This window comes from Lissotriton vulgaris, chromosome 3_1, assembly GCF_964263255.1.
Source record: "Lissotriton vulgaris chromosome 3_1, aLisVul1.2, whole genome shotgun sequence".
NCBI lineage: Eukaryota > Metazoa > Chordata > Amphibia > Caudata > Salamandridae > Lissotriton > Lissotriton vulgaris.
In genome coordinates, this window is record NC_141689.1 from 715,290,319 (window position 1) to 715,315,007 (window position 24,689).

Here is a 24,689-nt window from a genome sequence, read left to right on the forward strand (position 1 = left end):
CGTCACTCCGACGCGCCGCCGCGGTGCCTGCCGGGATTTGCAGTCTCCCGGAGCGGCGGCGCGGAGTCCGATGTTTTCTGACTCTTGGCGGCGGTGGCGGCGATGTGGGCAGCGTCCTCTAGCTCTCCCTCTGTGTCAGGTAAGTGTTACTGACTCACGGCGGTGGCGGCGAATCTGCTAAGGTCTCCCCCGCTCTGCCGGGGTGCTCCGCCTTTATTCCCTGGTCGTTGGCGCTCTCAGGGCGCTGCCGCGTCACTCCGACGCGCCGCCGCGGTGCCTGCCGGGATTTGCAGTCTCCCGGAGCGGCGGCGCGGAGTCCGATGTTTTCTGACTCTTGGCGGCGGTGGCGGCGATGTGGGCAGCGTCCTCTAGCTCTCCCTCTGTGTCAGGTAAGTGTTACTGACTCACGGCGGTGGCGGCGAATCTGCTAAGGTCTCACTGGGGAAGTCAAATCAATCACGTCAAGACCTGACTGGATCCCAAAAGTCCAGGATCTGGTCAGAGAAAAGATTGTGGACAAGAAAGAATTTGTGCCATCATACAGAAAGCCTGTACCTGTCCTGGCTGTCGAAGGAACAAGAACAGTACTTCTTCTGCCTCTTGCTCCGACCGCTCATCTGAGCCTCCTCGGCCGCCTTCGCCGGCTGCTGCCGTTGCTCGGTGACAGCGCCCCCACTTTTCCAGTGAAGTCAAGTTACTGTGGGCAATGTAAAACAAAAAACTAGCATGATGATGTGCACTTTACATTGGCACTTAGTGACGTGGCTCGGCATTGTGGACACCGGGCAGACATTTTTCTAGCTGTAATCAAAAGTGGGGTTTCCTATAGAGAAAAATGCCCACACTCTTAATATAAAAAAAATCAAAATGCGAGTTAAATAGAGCAAATTTTGAAACGAATGAACACGCTGTTTAGACAGGCCTACAGTTGAAGCATTCTAGCTGTCCAATGCCCCAAATTGGAAGCCACTTTCATATTTTCAGAAAATTCTTACTCTTGCAAGGGTATATTTTTGCTGAAAAGCGAAGTTCAATGACAAACACGGTTCCTCCATCACTTTTAGAGGTAATTTAAGAGAAGAAAAAAATCAATTGCATTCAGCCAGGCTTCCAATTTCCCTCCTGTTGTCCAGTTTCTATTCATTTCAAACATTTAATGATGTATAAATTGCAGAAGACCTTTGCCCCGCGTCCATCAGAAACAACTAGAAATGATAAACACCTCGCTAGGGCTCCACAGCGCGAGCTCTGGTAATATGCAAACTCCTTTAGCGCGGGGACATAACTGGCCGTTTAAACCTTCAAAACGGACCATTCCTTAAGTACTCGTCTTGCTCAACGCTCAGGTTGGGCGCGAGGCGGCTTCATTAAAAACCTAATGCGTTTCTGTCGTGCTGTCATATTGGTTTCATTAATTTAGTTACGGGCTCGCGGTCGGAAGTGTCTCGGGGTGCCTTCATTAAGCAGTCTATCCTCGCGAGGGCCAGAAATTGTTGGTCTCATCTGTAAAAGACAGTGGAGAAATTGCTAATCAATTTCAAATGTGTGACAGTCATTTTGAAGACTTGATAATTTATGGCTGGGTTCCCCCACGAGCCCTTTGTTCCTGACCGTTCTTCAGACAGTACAGCTGAGGGTTTGGGGGGGGGCGGGTGGGGGGGGGGCTGGTTATACTGCTGCACACTCAGCTTTGGGTAATGCCGGCAGCTGCCAACAAACCTCCCAGGCTGCCTCATGCATGGGTGATGTGTGTTACATTCAGAAACCATTCCCCACACTTCTTGAGGCTTGCATTTTTTAACCACCACGCCCCTCATGCAGCTTACATATTAGGTAGGCCCGGGAATCTTCCGCAATTTCCTGCTTGTTTAGCTGTCCGTCACTTGTAATGGGAGGCTGGATTTTCGCAGTAAATGAAATCCTGATTTCTTTTATTTTAACTGAGGTTTTCCAAAGACAGCCACAATGCTGGCCGGATTTATCGATGCCTGCAGGGTTGAGAAGGTGACACTAATAACTATTAAGGGGCATTTATGGGGAAAGAAGTAGAAAACAATTCCACCCTCCTCTTTTCAGCCCCATTTACTGGTCTTCCTTGCACTTGCCGCTGACCTTTGCCGCTCGCCATGTCTCATCCGTAATGGCTTCCCGGGCTGACCCTGGGGTGGGCGGCGGATGATGAACGATGCGCCGCTGCTGGGGCGGGTCGTCCTTTCCTTTCATCGACAAGTCAACCTACACACTCTGGGCTTAAGGTGGAAGGGGGTGCCGGTGTCGAACTGGGACAGAAAATAGGCCCAGGCATCAAAATAAAAGTGGCCCCCATTAGCGAATCAGATAGAGAAAAAGTTGCCCGCTGTCAAGATATCGGGCAGTTTTGAACTTGTACAGACACATTATTTAAAGGTGTTTTGCAAGGTATGGGAGAATGCGTACATTTATGCTTGCTGCAGAGAATATGTGTGGTAAAACCAGAGAAAGCAACCTTAAAAACCAGCCCACCCGGCTAAAACCAGGCCCACGAAATAGGCCATCACACTGATCTGTCAGAACAGCCCCCAATCCACTGTCTGATTGTCCTACAGGCCTGTTCGAACGTGGGGACGCCATCTTTAATGAGCCAAAGAAGCACCCTTGCTTGTGATCAGGGCCGGACTGGCTACCAGGAGTTTTTGCTGGGGTGGCAGGGTGGGTCCAGGTTCACTGCTGAGGGGCTGATTTTGTTGCTGGCACTTCCAAATGAACAATGCAAAACAAATAGCTTTAAAGCGTACTTTTTAGGCCTCGCTACGAAAGCAGCGCATGCGCTGCTTCACCTAGCGAGCCTCTATTGCTGCCGCTTTCTGTCCCGAAGGGAGACAGGAGGTGGCACGTGCAGACAGGAGATGTGCACTCCATACGCATGCACATCTCCTGTCCCCGGAGGCTGGCAGCGCGCGCTTCGCATACTTTCACTTTCCCTTCCCCGTCCGCTCCACGGAGCCAGCTTGATTCCTCTAGTGGCGGCTGGTGTTACCTGCCCTGCAAAGACATATCGCAAAAGCTATCTTACTAAGATTTTGGGATATGGCAATAAATTTAGCAGGGACAGATGGGCCTGCAAAAAGAGTGGCCTGGGGCCGAAGGCCCCAACTGCTGCCTCTTTGCGACAGCTCGAGTGGCACTGTGCGGTGCAAGGCTTCTGAAAATACAAACCCCCGAACACCCTGCGCCTTTTTTCTACTCATGCGAAGGCACTGTTATTCTTCAGCAAAGATCTCTGTATCACGTGTGACATACCGACACCACTGCCGAGTATAATGAAGACTGTAATCTCCCAGAACTGTCTTTATTGTGGGTTCAACAGCCCGTCTCCAAAACTTGTAGTGACATTCATTGCTACTCTTAAATATTTTATAAGAACACAACGATCAGATTGCAGGAAGGCCTGGTCAGCAGAAGCCACCACAAATCTGTCCCCATTAAGGAGGTTTAATTTTCTAGTTAAAATGCATCTTTAATTCTGCACACTGCGTTAAATTGTCTTCCCGCTGTCTCCAGGGAGAAATTGAATGTTCTCCTTTATAATATTGCACTGATCCGAGGTTTACCCAGCCCCAAGTGCTACATAGGGGGCGCGAAATTCAAGCAGTTTCTTTTCGTCTAATTATGGAAAATTAGACTTAATTGTGCAAAATCCACCACTCAGTGCTATTTTTTGCATGAAATGTGTCCAACGTAGAGGCTTCTCTACTTGTAAATCACAACCCTTCCCTCACCTATATATGCACATAAACATACTGATGCCATGGCAAAAACGTAGCCCAATAATTTTGAGCACATTTATTACTACAGTGAAAAGTTCACATTTCATATTTTTAGCACAGTATAGTGAAAACGACATGGGGAAAAACACCTTTGGACCTTACAATGCCTTTACAAAGTAAAACAAGCATTTGCAATGCAATAGGTCTCGCATTTGCTAGAATTTGAGCTATTTTTATTGAAATTGACATTGACTTTTATTTATTTATTTATTTATTTTATTTTTAGAGTTTTATATAGCGCGAACTTGAACCGATTAGGTTATCAGAGCGCTTTACATAGCACCAGTTCCGTTACATGTTATCAAGCATTCTACATGGAATCAGTTACAAATACATAAAGAACACATTACTTGAAACATAAATAAAAGCCATTGTCATTTACAATGCCAATAGGTCAAACTTGCGTAAATGCGAGACCTATTGCATTGCAAATGCTTGTTTAAACATGTGTTTGCATTGTTTATTAAGGAAAGCCCGGCTGCCAGTCCGGCCCTGCTTGTGATGATCATCTTCAGCTGAAGGTCTGTCTGAACAGCACGTGCTCCAGGAGCCTTTGCAAGAGGCCATGGTTAGGATCCCTTCTCACTGTTGAGCTGAGAGCATCTCAGAGCCTGGCTCATGGAGCTCAGATACCCTCCTGCCAGGCTTCTGCAGCATTTGTTTTGGAGGGCATATCATGAGTACTTTGCTGACCATATAACTCTGGTCAATAGTGTGGTCAAGCTCCTGCGGCTGCGAGGGCCTGTGATCCAGAGAACTGTGAATTGAATTCTCCACTTAAGTGGAAGAAAATTGAGAACTAGCAAGGTGGGTCTCATATGCACAACCGGATCATTTCATTTCACATTTGCTGCAGCATGTCTATGAGTTTTATGGGCTGGCCGATGTAGATAATAATGGAATAATGAAGACGACTATGAACAGACTTCTAGCCATTTCCATCTGGTGGTTGGTTGCAGGAGTTACAAGAACGTGTAGAGCAGGAGAGTTGAAAACTAGCATCCTTGAGCACTTTATCTGTTTGCAGCATAAATGTGATTACAGAGTCTAAAGTAATGCTTGGATTATTTGCCTTCTTTGCTGGGACAGGAGTTTTTGCCGGGATTAAGGGTAATGGAAATGAGATGGATTCTCCTTAGTACCGCCTAGAAGCATGATCTCAGTTTTATCACCATTCAAGCAGAAATGGTTGTCCTTCATCCAGAAGTGGCGATTGTGGACACATATTGTTTGGGATTCGGACAATATTATGGACTTTAGGGTTTTAGTCTAAAACATTTAGACTAAAATTTGCTAGAATGGATTAAAAGGGTTAGATTTACAACATGAGAGTAAACTTTTATAATAAATTCCAGGTTCACCAATAAGGGGTTAAATATAGGTTTAGGGAATTGAGTCGCACAAGTTTTGGTTTAGGAAGTAACCATAGCCTAGATGTTTAAGTAGGGACAAATGGTTTAGATTTAGACATAGCTTCTGTGATTGGGGCTGAGGAATTTAAATGTGGGTTAAGGGAATAGGCTTAGAATCATGAGGTTAAACCAAGTATAAAGAGTTTAAGGTTTAGGAGCCTGGTATTAACCTAGAGGTTTAGAAATATGTAGGTGGACTGCCTTAGGTATCAGATTTAGAGGTTTAGGATGATTGGGTATCAACAACCATTGAGTTTAGCATTAGGTTTACAGTCTTAGACTTGCTGTTTATGTTTAACATTCAGTACTTCGGTTCAAATGTTTAGGCATCTTTTTTAGGCCTATCCTATATGTATGAATGTAGGAGTTTGGGCTTGGACGTGTATCCTAAGGTTTACTCTTACTCTGTGATACTTAGCATTCATTTTGGAGTTGTAGCACTTAGAGACTAAGATTGCATTTAGAGTTAGAGACTTTGTTTTAGGTTTAGGGTCACAGCTGGTTACATTTTGATGTTTAGAGACATGTCAAAAAATTCTTTAGTTTAGGTTCATTGGGGTTTAGCCTTAGCAATCAGGATTAAGATTCTGATTAGGCAGGGGCATTGGAGCTAGGCATTTGGAGTTAAACGTAGCTTTAGAACTTGAAGTCAGACACAGACACTTGAGTTAAACTTGCATGCTGGTGATGGAGGTTATGTCTGTTTAGTTTTAGGAAGAACAAGTACATGTCTATGGGGACGAGGTCCTTGTAAATGATTATTCAGGGCAAGAGCAGACTTTTCAGGCGCTACACGCGGTACACCTTCCCTCAAGGCGCTGTTAATCTGGCTCGGCGCTCCTCTCATATAATTTAGGGTGAGGGCATTTCAAGGCAAGATAACGTTCCACTTCTCTGTAACCGATAGACTTGAACACTTTACCAGCGTCTGGTAATGAGTCGCATTTTTGGGTTGACCTTCATAAAAACTCATACGGCAAGCGGCAAACCGAAAGTGTGACAGTAAAAAGCTACGCCAGGGTCTTCGTTTTCAATGAGCAGCCACCGCTGTGACACGGTCCGCAGACACCGCTCCCTTCACAAGGATGCCTCACTTTTCACCATTACCACCGAACCTGAACACAGCCCATCCTTAATGAGAGCGTGCAGTGCAGAAGCACATTCAGAAGCCATCAGAGCTGACCCGTCGTGGAGGGCAAGGCAGTGGACCATGTGACGTCATTGTCAGGTCGGCGAAATCTTTATTGCTGCTGCTGGTGCACAGAGAACTGTGTGAGGCCTGTGCAGAGGCCACAGAGAGAGGTCCGCGTGTGTGTGTTAGTTTAACGTAGAGTGTGCGTGCTGGGTGCGCACAGTGTGTGCGAGTCAGTCTGTGTGTGCGTGCCTACAGTGTGTGCGCGTGCACAATATACAGACAGGCACCATTCCATCTAGGGCGCGCACGCGCCGCTCCTGACCTCAGCGCGCACCACCTCGCGTGGAGCGCGCACACAGTCAGGACGTCACGCCGCTTTGAAAGAAGCGAGCGGCGCGAATGCGGCGGAGCGGTCGTGAGGCGTGCAGGTAAGGAGGCGGGGGGGCTGGTGGAGCTTGTGTGCTGTGAGGACGCGGGGCAGACTCTGGCCTTTTGTTTAAGTATTGCTGTTAATCGGAGCCCCTTCACGGGCTCTGATTAACAACAATACTTAAACAAAAGGCCAGAGTCTGCCCCACGCTTTACTAACAAAAGCGTAGACAGTTTCCAAACACAGCGCGTACTTTAGCACACGCCAGAGTCTGCCCCGCGTCCTCACAGCACTCAAGAGCTGGGATACAGAAGGCAGAAGGGCACAAAAAAGAAGGGGAAAACGAGTGAAACAGAGGGCACAAAAAAAAGGGGAAAAGAGTGAAACAGGGCAGAAGGGCACAAACAAAAAGGGGGAAACGAGTGAAACAGAGGGCAGAAGGGCAGAAAAAAAGGGGAAAACAAGTGAAACAGAGGGCAGAAGGGCACAAAAAAAGGGGAAAACGAGTGAAACAGAGGGTAGAAGAGCACAAAAAACAAGGGAAACGAGTGGAACAGAGAGCAGAAAGGCACAAAAACAAGTAGAACAGAGGACAGAAGGGTGCAAAAAATGAGTGGAACAGAGGGCAGAAGAGCACAAAAAAACGGGGGAAAATGAGTGGAACAGAGGGCAGAAAGGAACAAAAACAAGTAGAATAGAGGGCAGAAGAGCACCAAAAAAAAGGGAAACGAGTGAAACAGAGGGCAGAAAGGCACAAAAACAAGTAGAACAGAGGGCAGAAGGGCACAAAAACGAGTGGAACAGGGCAGAAGAGCTCAAAAACAGGAAAAACGAGTGGAACAGAGGGCAGAAAGGCACAAAAACAAGTAGAACAGAGGGCAGAACAGCACCAAAAAAAGGGAAAAAAAGTGAAAAAGTTCAGAAGGGCACAAAAAAAGGGGAAAACGAGTGAAACAGAGGGCAGAAGGGCACAAAAAAGGGGGAAACAAGTGAAACAAAGGGCTGAAGGGCACAAAAAAAGGGGAAAACGAGTGAAACAGAGGGCAGAAGAGCACAAAAAACAAGGGAAAACGAGTGGAACAGAGAGCAGAAAGGCACAAAAACAAGTAGAACAGAGGGCAGAAAGGCACAAAAACAAGTAGAACAGAGGCCAGAAGAACACACAAAATGGGGAAAACGAGTGGAACAGAGGGCAGAAAGGCACAAAAACAAGTAGAACAGAGGGCAGAAGGGCACCAAAAACGAGTGGAACACAGGGCAGAAGAGCACAAAAACATGGGAATAACGAGTGGAACAGAGGGCAGAAAGGCACCAAAAACAATTGGAACAGAGGGCAGAAGGGCACAAAAAACGAGGGGAAAACGAATGGAACAAAGGGCAGAAAGGCACAAAAAACGAGTGGAAAAGAGGGCAGAAGGGCACAAAAACGAGGGGAAAACGAGTGGAACAGAGGGCAGAGGGGAACAAAAACGAGGGAAAAACGAGTAGAACAGAGGACAGAACGGGCCAGTTTAACCAATTCATGTCATGGCGTGCTTATCCAATTTGCAATTTGCCCTTAATACCCTTATTGTGGTGCTGTATGTGTGAAAATGCACCATCTCTTCACTTTGTAAAGTAAACATTTTGAGTGCCATTTGGCACCTCAGACACGCGCGGTTTGGTTCCTGGCGCACATAGCCATGGTTGCAGCGCACAGAGACCCTCCACTGCTGCACACAGAAGAAAAAAATTAGAGGGAACATTGCAGACAGGTACCCTACGTCAAACACCACCATACAAGCAAATCACTTGGACCTGACTTGAGCCCGCCCTGCATGAGCTGCAACCACCCCACGACCAAAGGCCAACTCAATGGCGACGAGTCTCGCCTGCCCTCCTCTTACACTCCACACTACCCAAGCCCTCATACCCGCAGATGCCTGCGCAATGCAGCCTATGACCCACGCGCCACCAACTCACACAATCACTGTGGGACTCACACCAACACCGAGGGGCACATACCGCAAGGATGCCACACCGGCAGGCGAGCACGAATTCAGCTCCGGGCATCGGGCTGCCAGCTGGGCCCAAGATCTACACCTCCAAACAGGCGTGTTCAAAAACACAACACACTACACACCGAAATGAAGACAAGTGACATACAACGCCATCTAACATCAGGCCCAACCCAGCCCTCGTCCGCGAATCCCAGACCATGTATCAATGTTTAAATTACAAAACGACTCCTGTGCGACACAGAACAATACAGACTGCCAGCCACCCGACTAGCAGCAGGCGAGCGCTAGACAACTACCAAATCTCTATGGTCATCATCACGCACGACACAAAAACATGCCATAAATAGCCAAACAATAAACACATACACTTCCAAAATACACATACTCCATAGCATAGAGTGATCTGTCCTCCAAATGAGCGTCAGCGCCTTCTGAGGCCATGAAGCGCTAGAATGGATAAATGCAACTTCGATGTAAGCAAACACGCAATATAACTTAATAAGACCGTGGAGCTGAAATTGCACAAGCCCTTGAGCAAACACATCCTCTGTAGTCAAGACACTCCTTTCCTCCGACGTGATGTTTCGCTCTGGGGAATCACTTTCAGGTGTTGGCACAGGAAGGTATTTTTACGGTACGTGTGACATTTCTTTGTTAGACAAACATTAGCAAAAGCAGGTTCTAAGGTTATGAAAACATTTTTCTTGCCTAATCTCAAAGTGAGAAATATTTTGGAAGTCAAGTCACTCATAAAGCTATGCTGTCACCTTGTATCGTGTTCTTGAAAAAAAATTACCACTTGACATCTGGCAGCACAATTTTCCCCCCAGAACTTACTTAAGTGGGTGGTATTAAACCTATTATCTTCCGAAAAGAATTTTGACACGATGTATCCCTATTTTAGCAACCTGCCTTCTCAGAAGAGAGGGTGCGGCTGAAAACTATTTCGCTGGCATTCTGTACACACACAACATGCACACACTGGGTGTGATCTTGTGCAAACTACGGTGAAACATCTTGCTACGTTTAAGTGAGTGACACTTATCAAAGTTCGGCAACTTGACTGTGGGACGACTGAGTCAAACTTACCGCTGAACTTACGCTGCTCGGGTGGTCCTGTTTGCTGAAATCCGTTTTGAATTATATCTTTACATAGAATAAGATCCTACTAGATATAGCTGGCTCACGCGGGTCCTGCACAATCGTGCACTTACCTCTGCGTCGCTATGCCACTGCCCTGCCAGAATTAACCTGGGACCATAGAAAAAGCACCAAACGCTGCATTAATTACTCTCTTCACAGACTCTGCGCGCTTGCACCATTGGCCTATTGGTTCTAATGCGCCCGCACTTCTTTACTGCGTTTGTCTCCATGACGTCTGCTTCCGCTTTCCTGTCTTTTTTCCTCTGTGACACGTATGACTAGCGCCAAGCTGCTCCATGGAGTGTAAGTCGCGCTTTATAAAAGCCAAATCATTCATTCATTCATTCAGGCGGTAACTGTTCTCTCTATATACAGATGACGTCACTCCACTCGTGTCCAGTGGTTATCGAGACACTGACCCATGCGAGAGACTCGAACTGTTTCTATAGTATCCTTCCTTCCACGCCTTTAAATGTCAATATTGAAGTGCAGGCACCCAGTATTACAGCAGCACCCCTGTGTTTGCCCCTGAGGTCGGACTGGACTCGCAGGCAGGGCCCGAAGGGCTGGGCTGGCAGATCGCTGTGTGGGTCGGGTTTTTTGGCAGTTGTGGGGCAGTTTTATGGCCAGGCGGGTGAGTTTGTACTGTTAGTACCCTGATATTACTCCTTTTTTTTCGCTCATAGGGACCTCTGTTATTTTGGTGTCCGGGTCTAATTTTTGTCCCAGTACGACCCTTTTGAGCCGTGCCGGTACTCTCCCATTAAATGAATGGCAGCAGTGCTGAGAAGTGCAGGCACTCAGCACGGACAGCACCTGCCCTTTAAATAACGTTCTAGGCTTCCCTCAGAGAATACCTTGGTGGGGAATCGAGGTTCACCTGCCGGAAGTCAGCTTTCGCCGCACAAACGTGTCCCTTTCCTGTGTCAGCGCCGTTCCAGTGAAAGTGCTGCAGCCCCGCTGCAGGGCCTGTATCGAAGTGCGGCTACCCATGTGTCTGACAGAACCAACCCGTCGAAGCGCTGTTTTGTTCTTCAGGGAAGGCGAATGTTTACAGATGAAAGGTACAAGCTTCTGGAAATGTCTTGAAAAATCTCCGTTTGGTACAAAACCTAAAATCCAATGAAAACATGCAGCAGCGCATTGGCTGGACACGGGGTTGTAGCAAGGGCGCTGTGGGTTCCTAATTCAAGGGAAACGTCCTCTTGTTTGCTAGGGAAAAAAGTTATAAGTGGGGTGTAGTGATCTACTCAGAACCCTGACCCTGGTGTCACTGCACCTGCTGCACTATCCACACATACACTCTCAAGGTAGACAGCGGTTTCCACAGCTGAGTTAAAACACCTGGAGCCGCCCGAAGCATCTTAAGGCGCGCGCACTGAGCGCCCTGGCTCTGGATCCGGTGAGTGTGCACGTGAAGGGTCGGGTGGAGTACGTCACCTCTATAGTGCAGTGAACACACGAGCAGTGCACGTGCAAAGCAAAGACAACTCGAATGTTAACATAAGGTGCCAAAGAACTGTGAACTTGATTAAGGGGCCCACACCATTATGCGTTAGGCCACTGGTGCCAGTGAAAGCAGTTTTCACCATAAAAACACCACATTGAATATTTGCCAGACAGCCATAAATCAGACTCTGTTATGACAGGGTGGATACCGTCAAACAGTGTGACAGGAGCAGTCACTATTTCTAATTCATTCAATGCAGACGAAGTTCCGAAGCCTGCCGCAGCGTCTACATCACTGCAGGCGCAGCCCGGGGTGATACAGCACAAACACCGAACCCCTCCGAGACAGCAGCGACGGATCAACATGACAGACAGACAGCCACCGGGCAGCGCAGCGGGCGAAGCGCCTGCCGTGTATAACCTGCAGCTTCGAATCATAAGTGTAGAGTTGACGCGGCCTTTCATCCATCTAGGCTCGCAGAAAGAGTGCTGCCGAGTGGGATAATAATATTACTTTATAGCAAAGGGCTGGGAGAGTGATCAGTTCCTGGTGGGCGACCAGTGTCTGCAAATCTCACTCAGTGCCTGTGACTCTGTCCCCAAATTAACAAAACGGGCGGCTTTTTCCATATAAAAGTGAATTTCAGGGCAGGGTGGAATTCAGAACTTAAAGGGCGAACATTTCGGGGTGGCCGGGCCCCCGACCCCGCTTCCCACCCCTCGGTCCTGTTGAAATCGTGTCTCCGGGGGCGTGCTCGCTAGCACAGGCCGTCTATTTGTTCGAGGCCTCCGACTTTAGGAGGAACTGCACGGACTGCAGGTGTTCTTCCCAGTAGCGGCCACTGCCCAAAATAAACCGTTCCCGAGCGCCTCCGTTTCCTTCCATGCAGCGAGCGGCGCTGCTTCGGGCCGCACCCTGTGAGGGCGCCCTCCGCGACCCTCCATTGTGCAGGGAGCTCCCGGCCTCTTCCTTCGGGCCAGGTCAGCCTGGAGCCCGGCCACAGGAAGCAGCCGGCACCGCCTGCCCTCGAGCGCTCCTCCCTTCCTATGGGGGCCGCCGAGGAGCTTCACACATAGAGAGGGACAGCCCTTGGACAAAACAGAGGGACAGTCCTTGGACACTGACAGAGGGACAGCCCTTGGACACTGACAGACGGACAGCCCTTGGACACTGACAGACGGACAGCCCTTGGACAAGACAGAGGGACAGCCCTTGGACAAGACAGAGGGACAGCCCTTGGACACTAACAGACGGACAGCCCTTGGACACTAACAGAGGGACAGCCCTTAGACAAGACAGAGGGACAGCCCTTGGACAAGACAGAGGGCCAGTCCTTGGACACTGACAGAGGGACAGCCCTTGGACACTAGCAGAGGGACAGCTCTTAGACAAGACAGAGGGACAGCCCTTGGACACTGACAGACGGACAGCCCTTGGACACTAACAGAGGGACAGCCCTTAGACAAGACAGAGGGACAGCCCTTGGACAAGACAGAGGGACAGTCCTTGGACACTGACAGAGGGACAGCCCTTGGACAAGACAGAGGGGCAGCCCTTGGACACTGACAGAGGGACAGCCCTTGGACACTGACAGAGGGACAGCCCTTGGACACTGACAGAGGGACAGCCCTTGGACAAGACAGAGGGACAGCCCTTGGACAAGACAGAGGGACAGCTCTTGGACAAGACAGAGGGACAGCCCTTGGACACTAACAGACGGACAGCCCTTGGACACTAACAGAGGGACAGCCCTTAGACAAGACAGAGGGACAGCCCTTGGACAAGACAGAGGGACAGTCCTTGGACACTGACAGAGGGACAGCCCTTGGACACTAACAGACGGACAGCCCTTGGACACTAGCAGAGGGACAGCTCTTAGACAAGACAGAGGGACAGCCCTTGGACACTGACAGAGGGACAGCCCTTAGACAAGACAGAGGGACAGCCCTTGGACACTGACAGACGGACAGCCCTTGGACACTAACAGAGGGACAGCCCTTAGACAAGACAGAGGGACAGCCCTTAGACAAGACAGAGGGACAGCCCTTGGACAAGACAGAGGGACAGTCCTTGGACACTGACAGAGGGACAGCCCTTGGACAAGACAGAGGGGCAGCCCTTGGACACTGACAGAGGGACAGCCCTTGGACACTGACAGAGGGACAGCCCTTGGACACTGACAGAGGGACAGCCCTTGGACAAGACAGAGGGACAGCCCTTGGACAAGACAGAGGGACAGCCCTTGCTACAAGCCCTGTGCTACAATGTGGGTGGAGCATCTTTGGAAAGGCTGAACAGAACTACTACAGTTTGACCGCAGTGGGCAGTCCGCGAGCACACGCTGGGGATTCGCTTTGCAGTGTTGCACTAGACTAGACAATACAATACTCAACACTAACCAGGCTTCATGAGGAAAACCGTGGTACTGGCAAGAATCTTGAAACTCCTCTCTCTCCCCCCTCCCCTCGCCTGACCCCCTACCACCAAGGGTCACCACATAACCTGCCTAGCACGTATATTTTGTTTGTACACTTACATAAGCACACCTACATACACAAACAAGGTGTGACGCGCTCCAGTGTTATAGCACGTAGGCATAGGTACAGCTTCCGCCAGGTCGCACTGTGACTAAGAGTCGTATTTAAGGCTCAAGGTGCTACAAAGTTGAAGTATTGGTACACCCTTTTTGATAATAAATGATGCGTGAAAAGGGGTTTGTGGTAGTTCTCTAACTTTTCCACACACTGTTTCAGCCAGAATGTGTAAGGTATGTGCCTCATATGTGGCACATAATGCGATCTGCGTACTTTCGTATGTAGCATGCCATAAGTTACGTTCTTACAACCTATAGAGCGCATTCACAGCAGCCAGTCAGGTGTGTGGGTGCAACATCTGCCCCGCCCCTCTGGAGATATACAAAAATAAGAATATAACGCGACTGATCAAGAAAATGCTTTACATTTCCCATAAAACGGATTTACCGTGCCCTCTACTCCAGCCTGATCACTGTATCATTCCCTGTCGAAGTACCATTCTAAGGACATCAAAATGCGGGAGTGATGTCACATACAAGAACTAATAAAGGACGACTGCCATGGTGGGAAATATATAGTCATCTTAGGACCAGTTTCTAGTGTTTGGTATTATTTTTGCTAACAAATAGTGTCTCCTGATTTCAACCGCTAGGATTTGAATGTTCCGCCCCCTCAGCTGTCCGACAGCTCATAAGTAATGTTCAAAATACCACATGCCACAAATGGACTCATTTGGTAACAGGGCTACGAGAAGTTTCTTTTGCGTAGAGGCGAACGCCAATGCCAACCTGGTGATATTTTATTGGCAAGACAGGTCTTGCCAAGTTAAACACGCAAAGTGCACAGAGAGGTCTGAGCTGCCAGTTTCCAGGCTGGTTCACTGTAAGTGTTGCATGTGCCATGGTGACATGCGCAGGCATATTTTGCTTAGGGGCAAATTAAACATTTATTGTTTGAAGTGCTAAGCAGAGACGTTTTAAGGCATGGGCAAAGTGGGCTCCGGCCCAGGCCCCCAGCGTCTCAGAGGCCCTCCTTAGAACCACCTCTATTCTGCAGAGTCTTGTCCTAATTACCTTTGATAATTCTCAAACAGATTGTTTTAAATACCGTTTTCCTTTATTTATTTTTAATGTGGGCAATGTGCGAGTGTCCATTAGAGGCATTTTACAGGCAAATGGCGTGTTTATGTTTAATGCAACATCCATAACAAAGTTTTCTTTTAGCTCAAAACAGGACCTCACATATGAGAAGTGGAAGGTTATTTGCATGATATTACTGAGCTGCTGTGTTACAATATTGAAAACACAAGTCACTATCCCTGAATATTAGAAGTAAACACATTTTGAAATTGGACAAGTGTGTCAGTGCAGTGTCAGTGACCTGGCCAAAGAGGGCATGAAAGAGCTGAAACTGGATCATAAATTCAAAGCTGAACAAGGGCCCCCAAAACACTTATGGCCCAGGGCCCCCGAAATGTTTAAGCTGCACCTGGCGCCAAGGCTGGAAAAGGAGGAAATACTGGCCATCCAAAGAAAACAGTGGGTGTAACTCCGCAGTGCAAGCCTTTCATCCCTACGAGGGTAACATTCAGAGTTTTATTAAAAGGGGTAATTGTTATTCACAGCGCTATGAAATAGCAAGGCTGCAGTAGCAAACGCTATATTGAAAGGAGAACACGTCATATTGATGTATTTCTTATTTTCCTTTAAAACACACACACCCATGTGCACAATATTTGCTGGCAGAAATCTAGAAGAAAAATTAAAACTTCAGTAAGAAAGGTCAGTGGGTCAAACAGTCACTTTGAAATCAGTCGTTCAAACCTTACAATGCCAAAGCAGCGTTTCAGCATTCCGAGATCCGTTTACTTTTGTTAACCACTTCTTTCCAACAGTATTTATATAACATAAAGAAACATAAAAGCAGAGAAAATCCCTTAAAACCAACAACTTCCTGGGTCAAAAACGAGTCCTACTTTACAGCGCCGCGAAAGGTAAAAATGCCAGTTATTATTATTGCTATGCAGGGTATGTTTGGACTGCATGTTGGTCCCAAGCAGCAAACCAGGCATTTTCTCCTGAAGGAACCGGCACTTTCCTTGTACCTTAAACTTGAGCCGACTCTCTCCGTCTGTCACACACAGAAAGAAGGCGGCGTCTTGCCGAACGCACACCCCGTGTCCACGCTTGCGATCTGTCAACAAATGTCGCCTTCCTTAATTAACAGCGACACGGAGCGCAGCCGGCACAGCTCTCGCCTTTGTTCATCGCCTTAAAAACGAAAACAAAGGGAAGCGCGTAGAGCAAGAGTGTAGAGCCCACCCAGACACACAACACGAACACAACACAGCAAGAATGAACAGAATGTGCAGAGAAGAACAAGAACGGCTGTTTCTTCTCTCTGTGATAGGTTGTGCGGGATTAAGGAAGTATAATAGGGCTGCCGAGGAAACCTATGAGGACGGTTTTACAACCAGAGTTATAGGTGCCTGTCCGCTGCCCTGAGAGCGCTCCGATCAATCACGCTCTCCATACAGAACATAACCCAGCTCTCGGAAGGGGACTCCACCTCACCACGAGTTTCTGCACTGTAGGCGCGCCTGGCCTCAATGCGCTATAAATGACATATTCCAAGGAGCGCATTTCAGGACAAGTGGTCTGCGGGAGACTCTTATAGTGGTAATAGGGACATTTTCAGGGCGGGGGTGATGTGTGTGTCATTCTGTGTGCCATGCCACGCAGGTGTGTTGTGCACTCTGGGAATTAACAAGACTAGGAGCCTAATGTTGTCCAGTGTCGCGGTTGATTATTTGGACCTAGGATCGCCGGGATCTAATCCCGGGCATAACTTGAACACAGTGTGACCCTGGGCAACAGCTCTATCTGCCAGCTGCATCCCTATTCTCAGAGGACACAGAAAAGCACAGGTGGGGTAAAATTCCAGTCTGATGCCGTGTGGCAGCAGCCTCACGCACACACTCGGGTCAGTCACGCACACTCTCGGGTCAGTGCGCCCCTCTCTGCCCCCGCACCGCTCCAGGCTCAGACAAAGCCCGAGCATCCCGGTCGCACTGACCCTAGTGACAGCCGGACGCGGCTCCTACCTTGATGCCCTGCTGCTGGCTGGTGAGGCTCAGCTTGGACTCGTCCAGGAGCAGAACTTCACAGTAGAATTCCTCCGGGACGGCGCAGAAGCAGCCCATCCCGGCGCGGGGGGCTCCGGCAGAGCGGGCGGCGGGGTGCGCATCCAGGCTGGAGGGCGCGCGGGCGTCAGGTGCGAGCGGGCGGCGCGTGCATGGCGGGGCGCGCGGCACCTGCAGGCACTGAGCCCGGGCTGGAGCCTTCCCTCCCTCGGCTGGAGCCCGGCTCACGCCTCGCGAGGAGGATCTGCCGCTGGAACTCCCCCGGGAGCGCGAGACGGATCGGGGAGGCGGGGCTCACCATAGAGGACAGGTCCTCCAGCGGCTAGAGGGTGCCAGCCTCTTAAAGAGACACGGACCAGGCCATTGTGCCTGCCGCCTCAAGCCTCATTCATTACTAACCATCTATTCAGGCCGCAGCCGCTTTAAGGGGGGGGGGGGGGCGTGGCCGAAGCAGTCATAGTATTTCACTGCTTGCTCTCCAGACAGATAATGGTCCTCGGGATGGACAGGAGCTGTCAGGCTCCCAGGGCTGACCGAGCCAATTTTTTACGAGGACAAGGGTGTCACACCTCTGAAATAGTAAAGACACCACCAGCAATCACCCTCAAAATATTGTGAATTAAATCGAATCCTTTACAACACTTAAATGTTAGATGTACAGTCAAACTAGCAGTTTCATGCAAAAGTGTCGTGAAATATTCCTCCATAACTGCATATTCGAAAAATCTTAATTCAGCAATCTGGTACATACTTTCGTCCTGCTAACTGCTTGGTCTCTTTACTTTCGCACCCCTAGTCTAGAACCATGACTACATCTAAACATGTACCATAATTAAGTCTGCCGTTTTTTAACAAAATATTTCCATCTGTATTTATCCATATTTATTTTTCAGCCATTTTATTGGTAATAATCCATATTTATTTTGTGTTTTGTGATTAGATGATGTGATAACTCGTATATTTCCACATTTATTTAACAGATAAACGTACACTCATGCGTTGATGTCTGTCAGGTTTTAGCACATTACACAGCCAAAAATAATAATATAACAAACCCACATAAACAATTAGCATAATAGCACACATTCATATTGAGATAATTAGTAATTTTAGCAAATATTTTTAAGCTTTGTAACTCTCCAGGCTGACAATATGTAAATTTGTTGGTCTGAAAGTCATTCATCTCAGCATGGAGAGTAGCTCAAAAAAAGCCAAAGTATCTGTCTTTTTCTGCTTTTAAAATTAACTACAACAAGGAAACACAATGTTTTCTGTCTGTATTTATCTGTACAAATCAGTAAAAAACTGAAAACACGGTGCCCTAACTATCACATACCATTATAAATAGTACAACCCCCCACTATATCGCACATGACTACAAGTCAACACAGCACATCTCCTTTCCTAAAACAACATTAACACTTGCAAAATAAACAAACTAAGCTTGTAAGGAGAGCGCAGTAAAATTAAGAGCACAAAAGTCACTAGGGGTAACACATTCACATAGACTTCAAAACAGATTCTAAATACTGTCTTGCAACTACATATATACATTTAATTTTATACACATTGATAACCCCTTTGACAGCTTATGTGGAATTACTTTTCCTTTTACTCTGTCCACCTTACCATCCTGACTCAGAGTGCAATTCATTTTTATCTCTTCAGTTTCACTCCTCAAATTATCTACCTCCTTCAAACTTTTTTTGCTCCAATCTCAATAGCCTCGTTCCTATGCCTTTCATGTGCACCTTCTACTTGGTTGGCTCTAGCACATCCATGTTCCTCTAGATTCCGACACATCCTAAACTCTTCATCCATCTACTGATAATCATCAATATACAACTAATTCTCATCCCTGCAAGGTTCAGCACATTCAGTAACACTGCACATATGTTAGACTTTACCGTCCGGCAATTGCACAGCATTCCTTAAAACTTTCACTTAGTTTCTAGGTTCATAAAACATATTTTCACCTTTGGGCATTCTGCCTGTTTTTTTCACTCTCACCCATTTGCCAACAACCAGTTCAAATTCTTGCACGTTTTTCCTTTTATCATTGTAGTTTCTGTCCTGTTGCCTTTTCTTTTCCATGCTTCTCTTCATTGTTTCAACAGACTAATCTCCCTTTTCGGCTTTATAAAGCCTTTCAGGACATTGCTTAGATTTAGGAAATCTAGCTCACATTACTTCAAAATGTATAGCTTTAGTGGCTTCACCTTTTGTGTTTCTATAAGACCATAAAGCTTTCTTAATTTGTTCTTCCCAATCTAAATTACATTTCATGGCTAACTGAATAGCACCTTTGAGTACCCTATTAAAAAGTCCCACTGTGTCATTTCCAAGTAAATGACATAAATAAGTGTTTTTTGGGATATCCATTCTTCACCTGACCCTTCACCTCATTTATAATTATGTCCTTTTGCATTTTGATTCCCACTCTTCATTTCCAATTATTACATATCAAGGACAATTGGCAATCATCCACTCATTCACATCCCACTCTTTCACTTACAATTGCACCATGCAAGAAAATCCGGAAATACATTTAGTTTTCCTGGAACATAAATCACCTTATACATAAAAACTTACAGGCGTATAGAGAATCTTGCTATTCTAGGAGAAGCATTTATCATCCCTTCTGTATTGAGTACATTAGTCAGTGGCTTATGGTCATATCTCAAAACTAATGGTCTTCTCAAAAGAAATGGCCTAAATATTCAATAGCCCACACACTGGCAACTGCGTCATGCTCAATGGCTTAATGTTTTCCATATTTCGATGACAGTGGTTATGAAGCAAAGGCCACAATACATTCCTTCCCTTTACTATCACAGTGTGAACATTTGGCACCAATACCCTTAACACTAGTGTCAATGTTCAAAATACTAATGACTTGTGGTTGAAACCCTTTTGAGAATGGTCCATGTATAATATCATTTGTGATTTTGTCTTCCTGACATTTTTCATCTCATACAAATTTAACTTAGCAGTTAACAAATGTGGTATGTCTTCCCTGGAAAACATGGACAACATGGTTCTATCCGCTTATAGCTTTTTTGAGAGCAGAATCAGTTTTGCCTGTTTCTAACTATAGGATGTATAATGTCAGGCTCCTCTGAGAAACCTCAGGGTGGTATTGATGCTCTATGGGGGACCACCTCCCGATAACACCAAGTCTGGAATGTAATACTCACAGACTGTTGGAGCTATCAAGCGGGGGAAGGAAAGGGTAGGAACAGCTGGGAGGGAGACCTGGGAATGACACAGAAAAATACACTGTAAGGATGTGTACTGCAACACTTCAAATCAGTAGTAAGCTAACCCATTTAGCCCCTTCCACGCTGATGACGAGCTGGGCTCGTCGTGGCGTAGCCTCCTCGCACGCTGATGACGAGCCCAGCTCGTCACGTAACATGCGTTTTAGAAAATCTCAGCGTGCGAGCGTAATTCCGCTAGCGCGCATGAGGTTAAACATTCAGTTCTGGGTTCTTTAGCACCCTACCTTAAATAATAAGAAAGTGAACGAATGATGCCAGAAGAGAGTAGGGTGAATATGTTCCTCCACCTGAACTATAAGACATAAAGAAGAACATGTAACAAACTCACTACCTTGTAGTGTAGTTCCTATATTCCCAATAGGCTCTGCGCATTGGAATACCATAAACAGCAGTGTAGACGTAGGACTGAAGTTATCTAGGTCTCTACTGACTATGTTAGACTTAATTAGTTTTGCCAGCTAGCTCAGAGGTCACTAGAAACTTTCTTGAATGTTCAGGAAAGGGTTAACAGTCCTGATTTAGACAAGAAGGGATTAGTTTCTGACAACCGCATAAACATGACAACTTTGCTCCCTCAGAATAAAGAGTGTATCTCTAGAGTCGTGTGAAAACAATAGACAGCTATTTCACTCAGTCAATCGTGCATACTTAATTTCACCAGAGTGCAGAGAAATAGAGAGACAGGCGTTTTCAATCAAAGGTGTTATTTTATTGAGCAGTCTTCTTTCTCATGCAAGAGAAATTAATTGCCACAATTGCAATACTTATTATAAAGTAAGGTGCGTACAGTAAAAGTAGTATTATGAAATAATACTGTAAAAGCATTGATATTGTTTCTTAGCAATTTGATACTTTAAAATGGATAAAATATATACATACATAAAAACATTGACTAACAAACTCAACTGGTGCTTCTAAGATACGCCTACCCCGGTGTACCTGACCTAAGCCTAATACGTGGGAAGGAGTAAGTAAGTTGCAGTTTAAGTTAAGTTAGGTTTTTGCCAAGTATTCTCTCTAAGGTTTTAATCAGCTCCGTAGCTTGGTTATTGAATGAAGGAGGTCTTGTATCTCGTTTCTCAGGACTCGATCTCCCAGCAAGGGTGACTTGGGAACACCGGAGCTGGATTTTCTCGGCTGGAGAAAAAGACAGCGTTTCTCTTAGTGCGTCAAAGGGAGGGGCGTTTTCCTTCGGCTCTGGCAACAGCTGGGCTCCTGGACAAGTAGAACGTCGCTCTGCTCCCCACCACCGTGTGTTTGCTTAAGGCAACGTTGGTATATTTATACCTGAAAGGTGCCGGGTTTGACGTAAGGTTGGACATAAGACGTCACTAAGAACTAACAGTTATTTCTGGACTCCAGGAGTTCTTGTGCAAATCAAAACAGAAGCAGGGGGAATTTCCCAGCTGCTGGAGGCTTGGTTTGTTTAAAGAACGCGTTGTGCTTTCTAGAAGTCTATGGGAGTAGCCTTGCCGTGTTTTGGACTGCATGGGCTATTACTAAATATGGATATGATTCCTATGCCTTTATAAGGATATTATTTGTTATAACCACATAAGGGCATGAATCAGGAATATCGAATTAGGGTCCTAGATAGAAATACAACACCCACTCCACGTATTAATGTCCATCATTAATAAAAAATAAGGATTATTAAACATAATGTGAATGTGTGTTTTCGAACCGATCCAAAAACACATAATTGCATTTGAAATGGTGTATGGTTTATACATGAAAATGAGTAATGGTACTGTACGTTTTCTAAGCAGGGTTATCATTCAGTTAAAATGCATATATATATCAGCTGAATGAATTGCGAAAATTACACATGAAATGGCTCTGTATACAGAAAAGAAGGTCGAGACCATTTCATCACATATTTATACGATAATGTACATGTGCTAGAGGCTGAGGTAAATTATTGTCTCTAATGTCTCTAAAAATAGAAGTTCTGTTCTCTAAGAATAGTTCTACTGTAAGCAGAGTACTATGTGCCGGAAAAAAAATAAATGGTAAATATTTTTGATGTGAAAGAAAAATAATTTCGCTTTCAGGGGAAAAATAGTTCCAAATGTTTTCAGTAGCTTTGTTTAAAAAAAACTGAAGGCCGAATTCAGAGTTCAGGGAACGCTGTGTGCTTGTTGTTTTAAAAAGTTATTCCCGTTGCTCAGGAGAGAACATCATATCAGACAGGCTTGCAAAGAATTGGTCTACAACATCAGGTGAAAGTTCGACCAAGTTTGAAAATACTGAAACTGTGCAGTTCTGTGCGTGCTTGCTATCATCGATGTTTTGCTCAGCAATGCTCACAGAAGGTTGTACCTGTTTGGTGCTGCTTTCCTCGTACTTAACCGCCACCTACTCATAATGGTGAAGTCTCAACGAATGCCGTCATCAGAATAGGTAGCCGCTGGGGACAACACGTTGCATGAGTCGTTACTGGACAAAGCAAAGTATCAATATCCATTGGTACTGCTGATGGTAGTGTAAGACAGACGTCCAACACGCATTCTTCTCCGCATAGCAGACATCGAAGCACAGGTAAGATGCAATCCTGCCAGATTGGTCTGAATGAAAGAAACCAAGTTGTACTGAGATCTCTTAGCCGGGCCAATCCGAGGACCTTAGTGATACGGTCTCGGTATCGTATTGCTAGGATCATTTCTTCCATCGTTGCTGGAGTCTTGTATGTGGATTTATTGCCATATCGGAGCAGAAGGAACAAAAATAAAATCCCTGCTACGCGTCCCAAAATTATAGGTAGGCCGCCAAAGAGAGAATGGACAAAATTCAGGAAGATGCCCAGAACTGTTTCAAATGGTGTTAACAGTCCCGAAAAAATTGTCCTAAATACATGTGCGATGCCACTGGTATCAGACATGTTTAAAATTTGACTTAACATTTCTGCGAAATTCACGGGGCAATTTGTCGATAAAAGGGTATGTATCTCTGCCGCTGTCCTTGCAACTTGCAGATCATACATTTCTTTAGATGAGGTCAAAGGCACAGTAGTCTGTAAAAGAATAGACTTAATTCTGCTTAAAGTATCAATTCGAATAGAAGAGATATTCACATAAGGCCATATTGCCGCCTCCATGTCCGGATTGCTGTTTGGATACAATACTTGCATACAGCAAACGACCCTGGAAGTAACAGTTACGAGATAGCATTCTCTGGGCATCATTCCACCGGGCATCATTCCACAACAGCTGTGGTCATTTATTAAAACGTAGCTCCCGTTGGAAAGCTGTCTGAAGAATGGTTCTATCTGTGTTGCAGGAGTGCCTTGCAGGTGAAATGAAAGGTTATTCGAAGACCCTTCGCAGGCTCCATGCAAGTTAATACCTTGACACAGAAGTAAATGTAAATGTAAATGTATTTGAGCTTATATAGCGCACAGCTACCCACAGTGGGTTTCCCGGCGCTTGCTTAGGGAACCCGTCCTGGTATTCCCCTCTGAGATAACCCCGGTAGGGTATCCATCCCGCAGCGAGGGGCCGTTGTGGAGATTAAGCAAGCTATTGCCCAGAGTCGCAGAGTGTGAACCCGTGAGTCGAGAAGGCACCGGAGCGAGAATTATCGAGTCCGTGGAATTTTTGAGCCCAAGACCCGCCGACGCGGGGAATTGAACCCTGGTCCAGGGCCAATCTCAGATTCCGGGTCTGCCGCCTCTAACTCCTGAGCCACACTTCTCCAAGTGTACCGCTTAGTGATTTTTTACTATTATTGCCACTAAGGAATACCTCATTTTCCCTTCACTATAACATTTGTGTGTGTAAGGTAAATCCCAGGTTGATTTGATGTATCCTTTACATAACCTTTCATACTCCCCTGCTGGTATATATTCTTGGCAATATTTAAACTGGTAAGTTGTTATCGGAATTGTAATTGTTCAGTGTATTATCCATTCAATGTCAGGTCTCTCTGACATTGTCAATGGTAATCTCTCAAGTTTTTCAATGCTCAGAATCGTATAATCTGCTCCTTTTTGTGCCAAACTGATTTGTTTATCAGTAAGGTTAAAGATAAAAAATAATGACGTTATGTTGATTAGACGCCATGGCACGTAGCCTGAACGTAGGTTTTGCAACGTCCAGCCAAGCTGTACAATAGAACGCAATTGGGACTGACCATGTTGTAACATTAGCAAGTCTTGCTCTATTATATCAAAGGCAGATGATACAATACTGTCCAGTGAATATATTCTGGAAGACAGAGTCGTTAACCCATTGTCCACAACAGAAAGTGATTTTTCCAAATTTATACGATCAATTTCTCGTATTTTTTCTGCTGTTTCAATTTGCATTACTTTCCAAGCTTCGTTGTATGCAGCATATATACCGGCCGCTATGAAGCGTTTTTGACGCTGTTTGCGAGGTCCCATTATGAAATCTCGCAAGTCAGCACCTTCTTTAA

General features: G+C 46.3%; 1 protein-coding gene across 4 annotated transcripts in view; it reads right to left on the bottom strand.

The window, feature by feature from the left end:
• Positions 1-17,248, bottom strand: part of EPB41L4A (erythrocyte membrane protein band 4.1 like 4A) — an 864,386-nt gene extending 847,138 nt beyond the window's left edge. For 3 of the 4 annotated variants that reach the window (XM_086961016.1, XM_086961015.1, XM_086961017.1), the window contains exon 1: positions 16,954-17,232. In XM_086961016.1, the coding sequence (XP_086817142.1) occupies positions 16,954-17,052 (99 nt within the window). In that variant the 5' untranslated portion in view covers positions 17,053-17,232. Of the gene's footprint in view, positions 1-16,953 lie in introns of all 4 variants that reach the window. The other variant, XM_086961018.1, reaches the window with a different exon arrangement.
• Between the last annotated feature and the right edge of the window lie 7,441 nt (positions 17,249-24,689).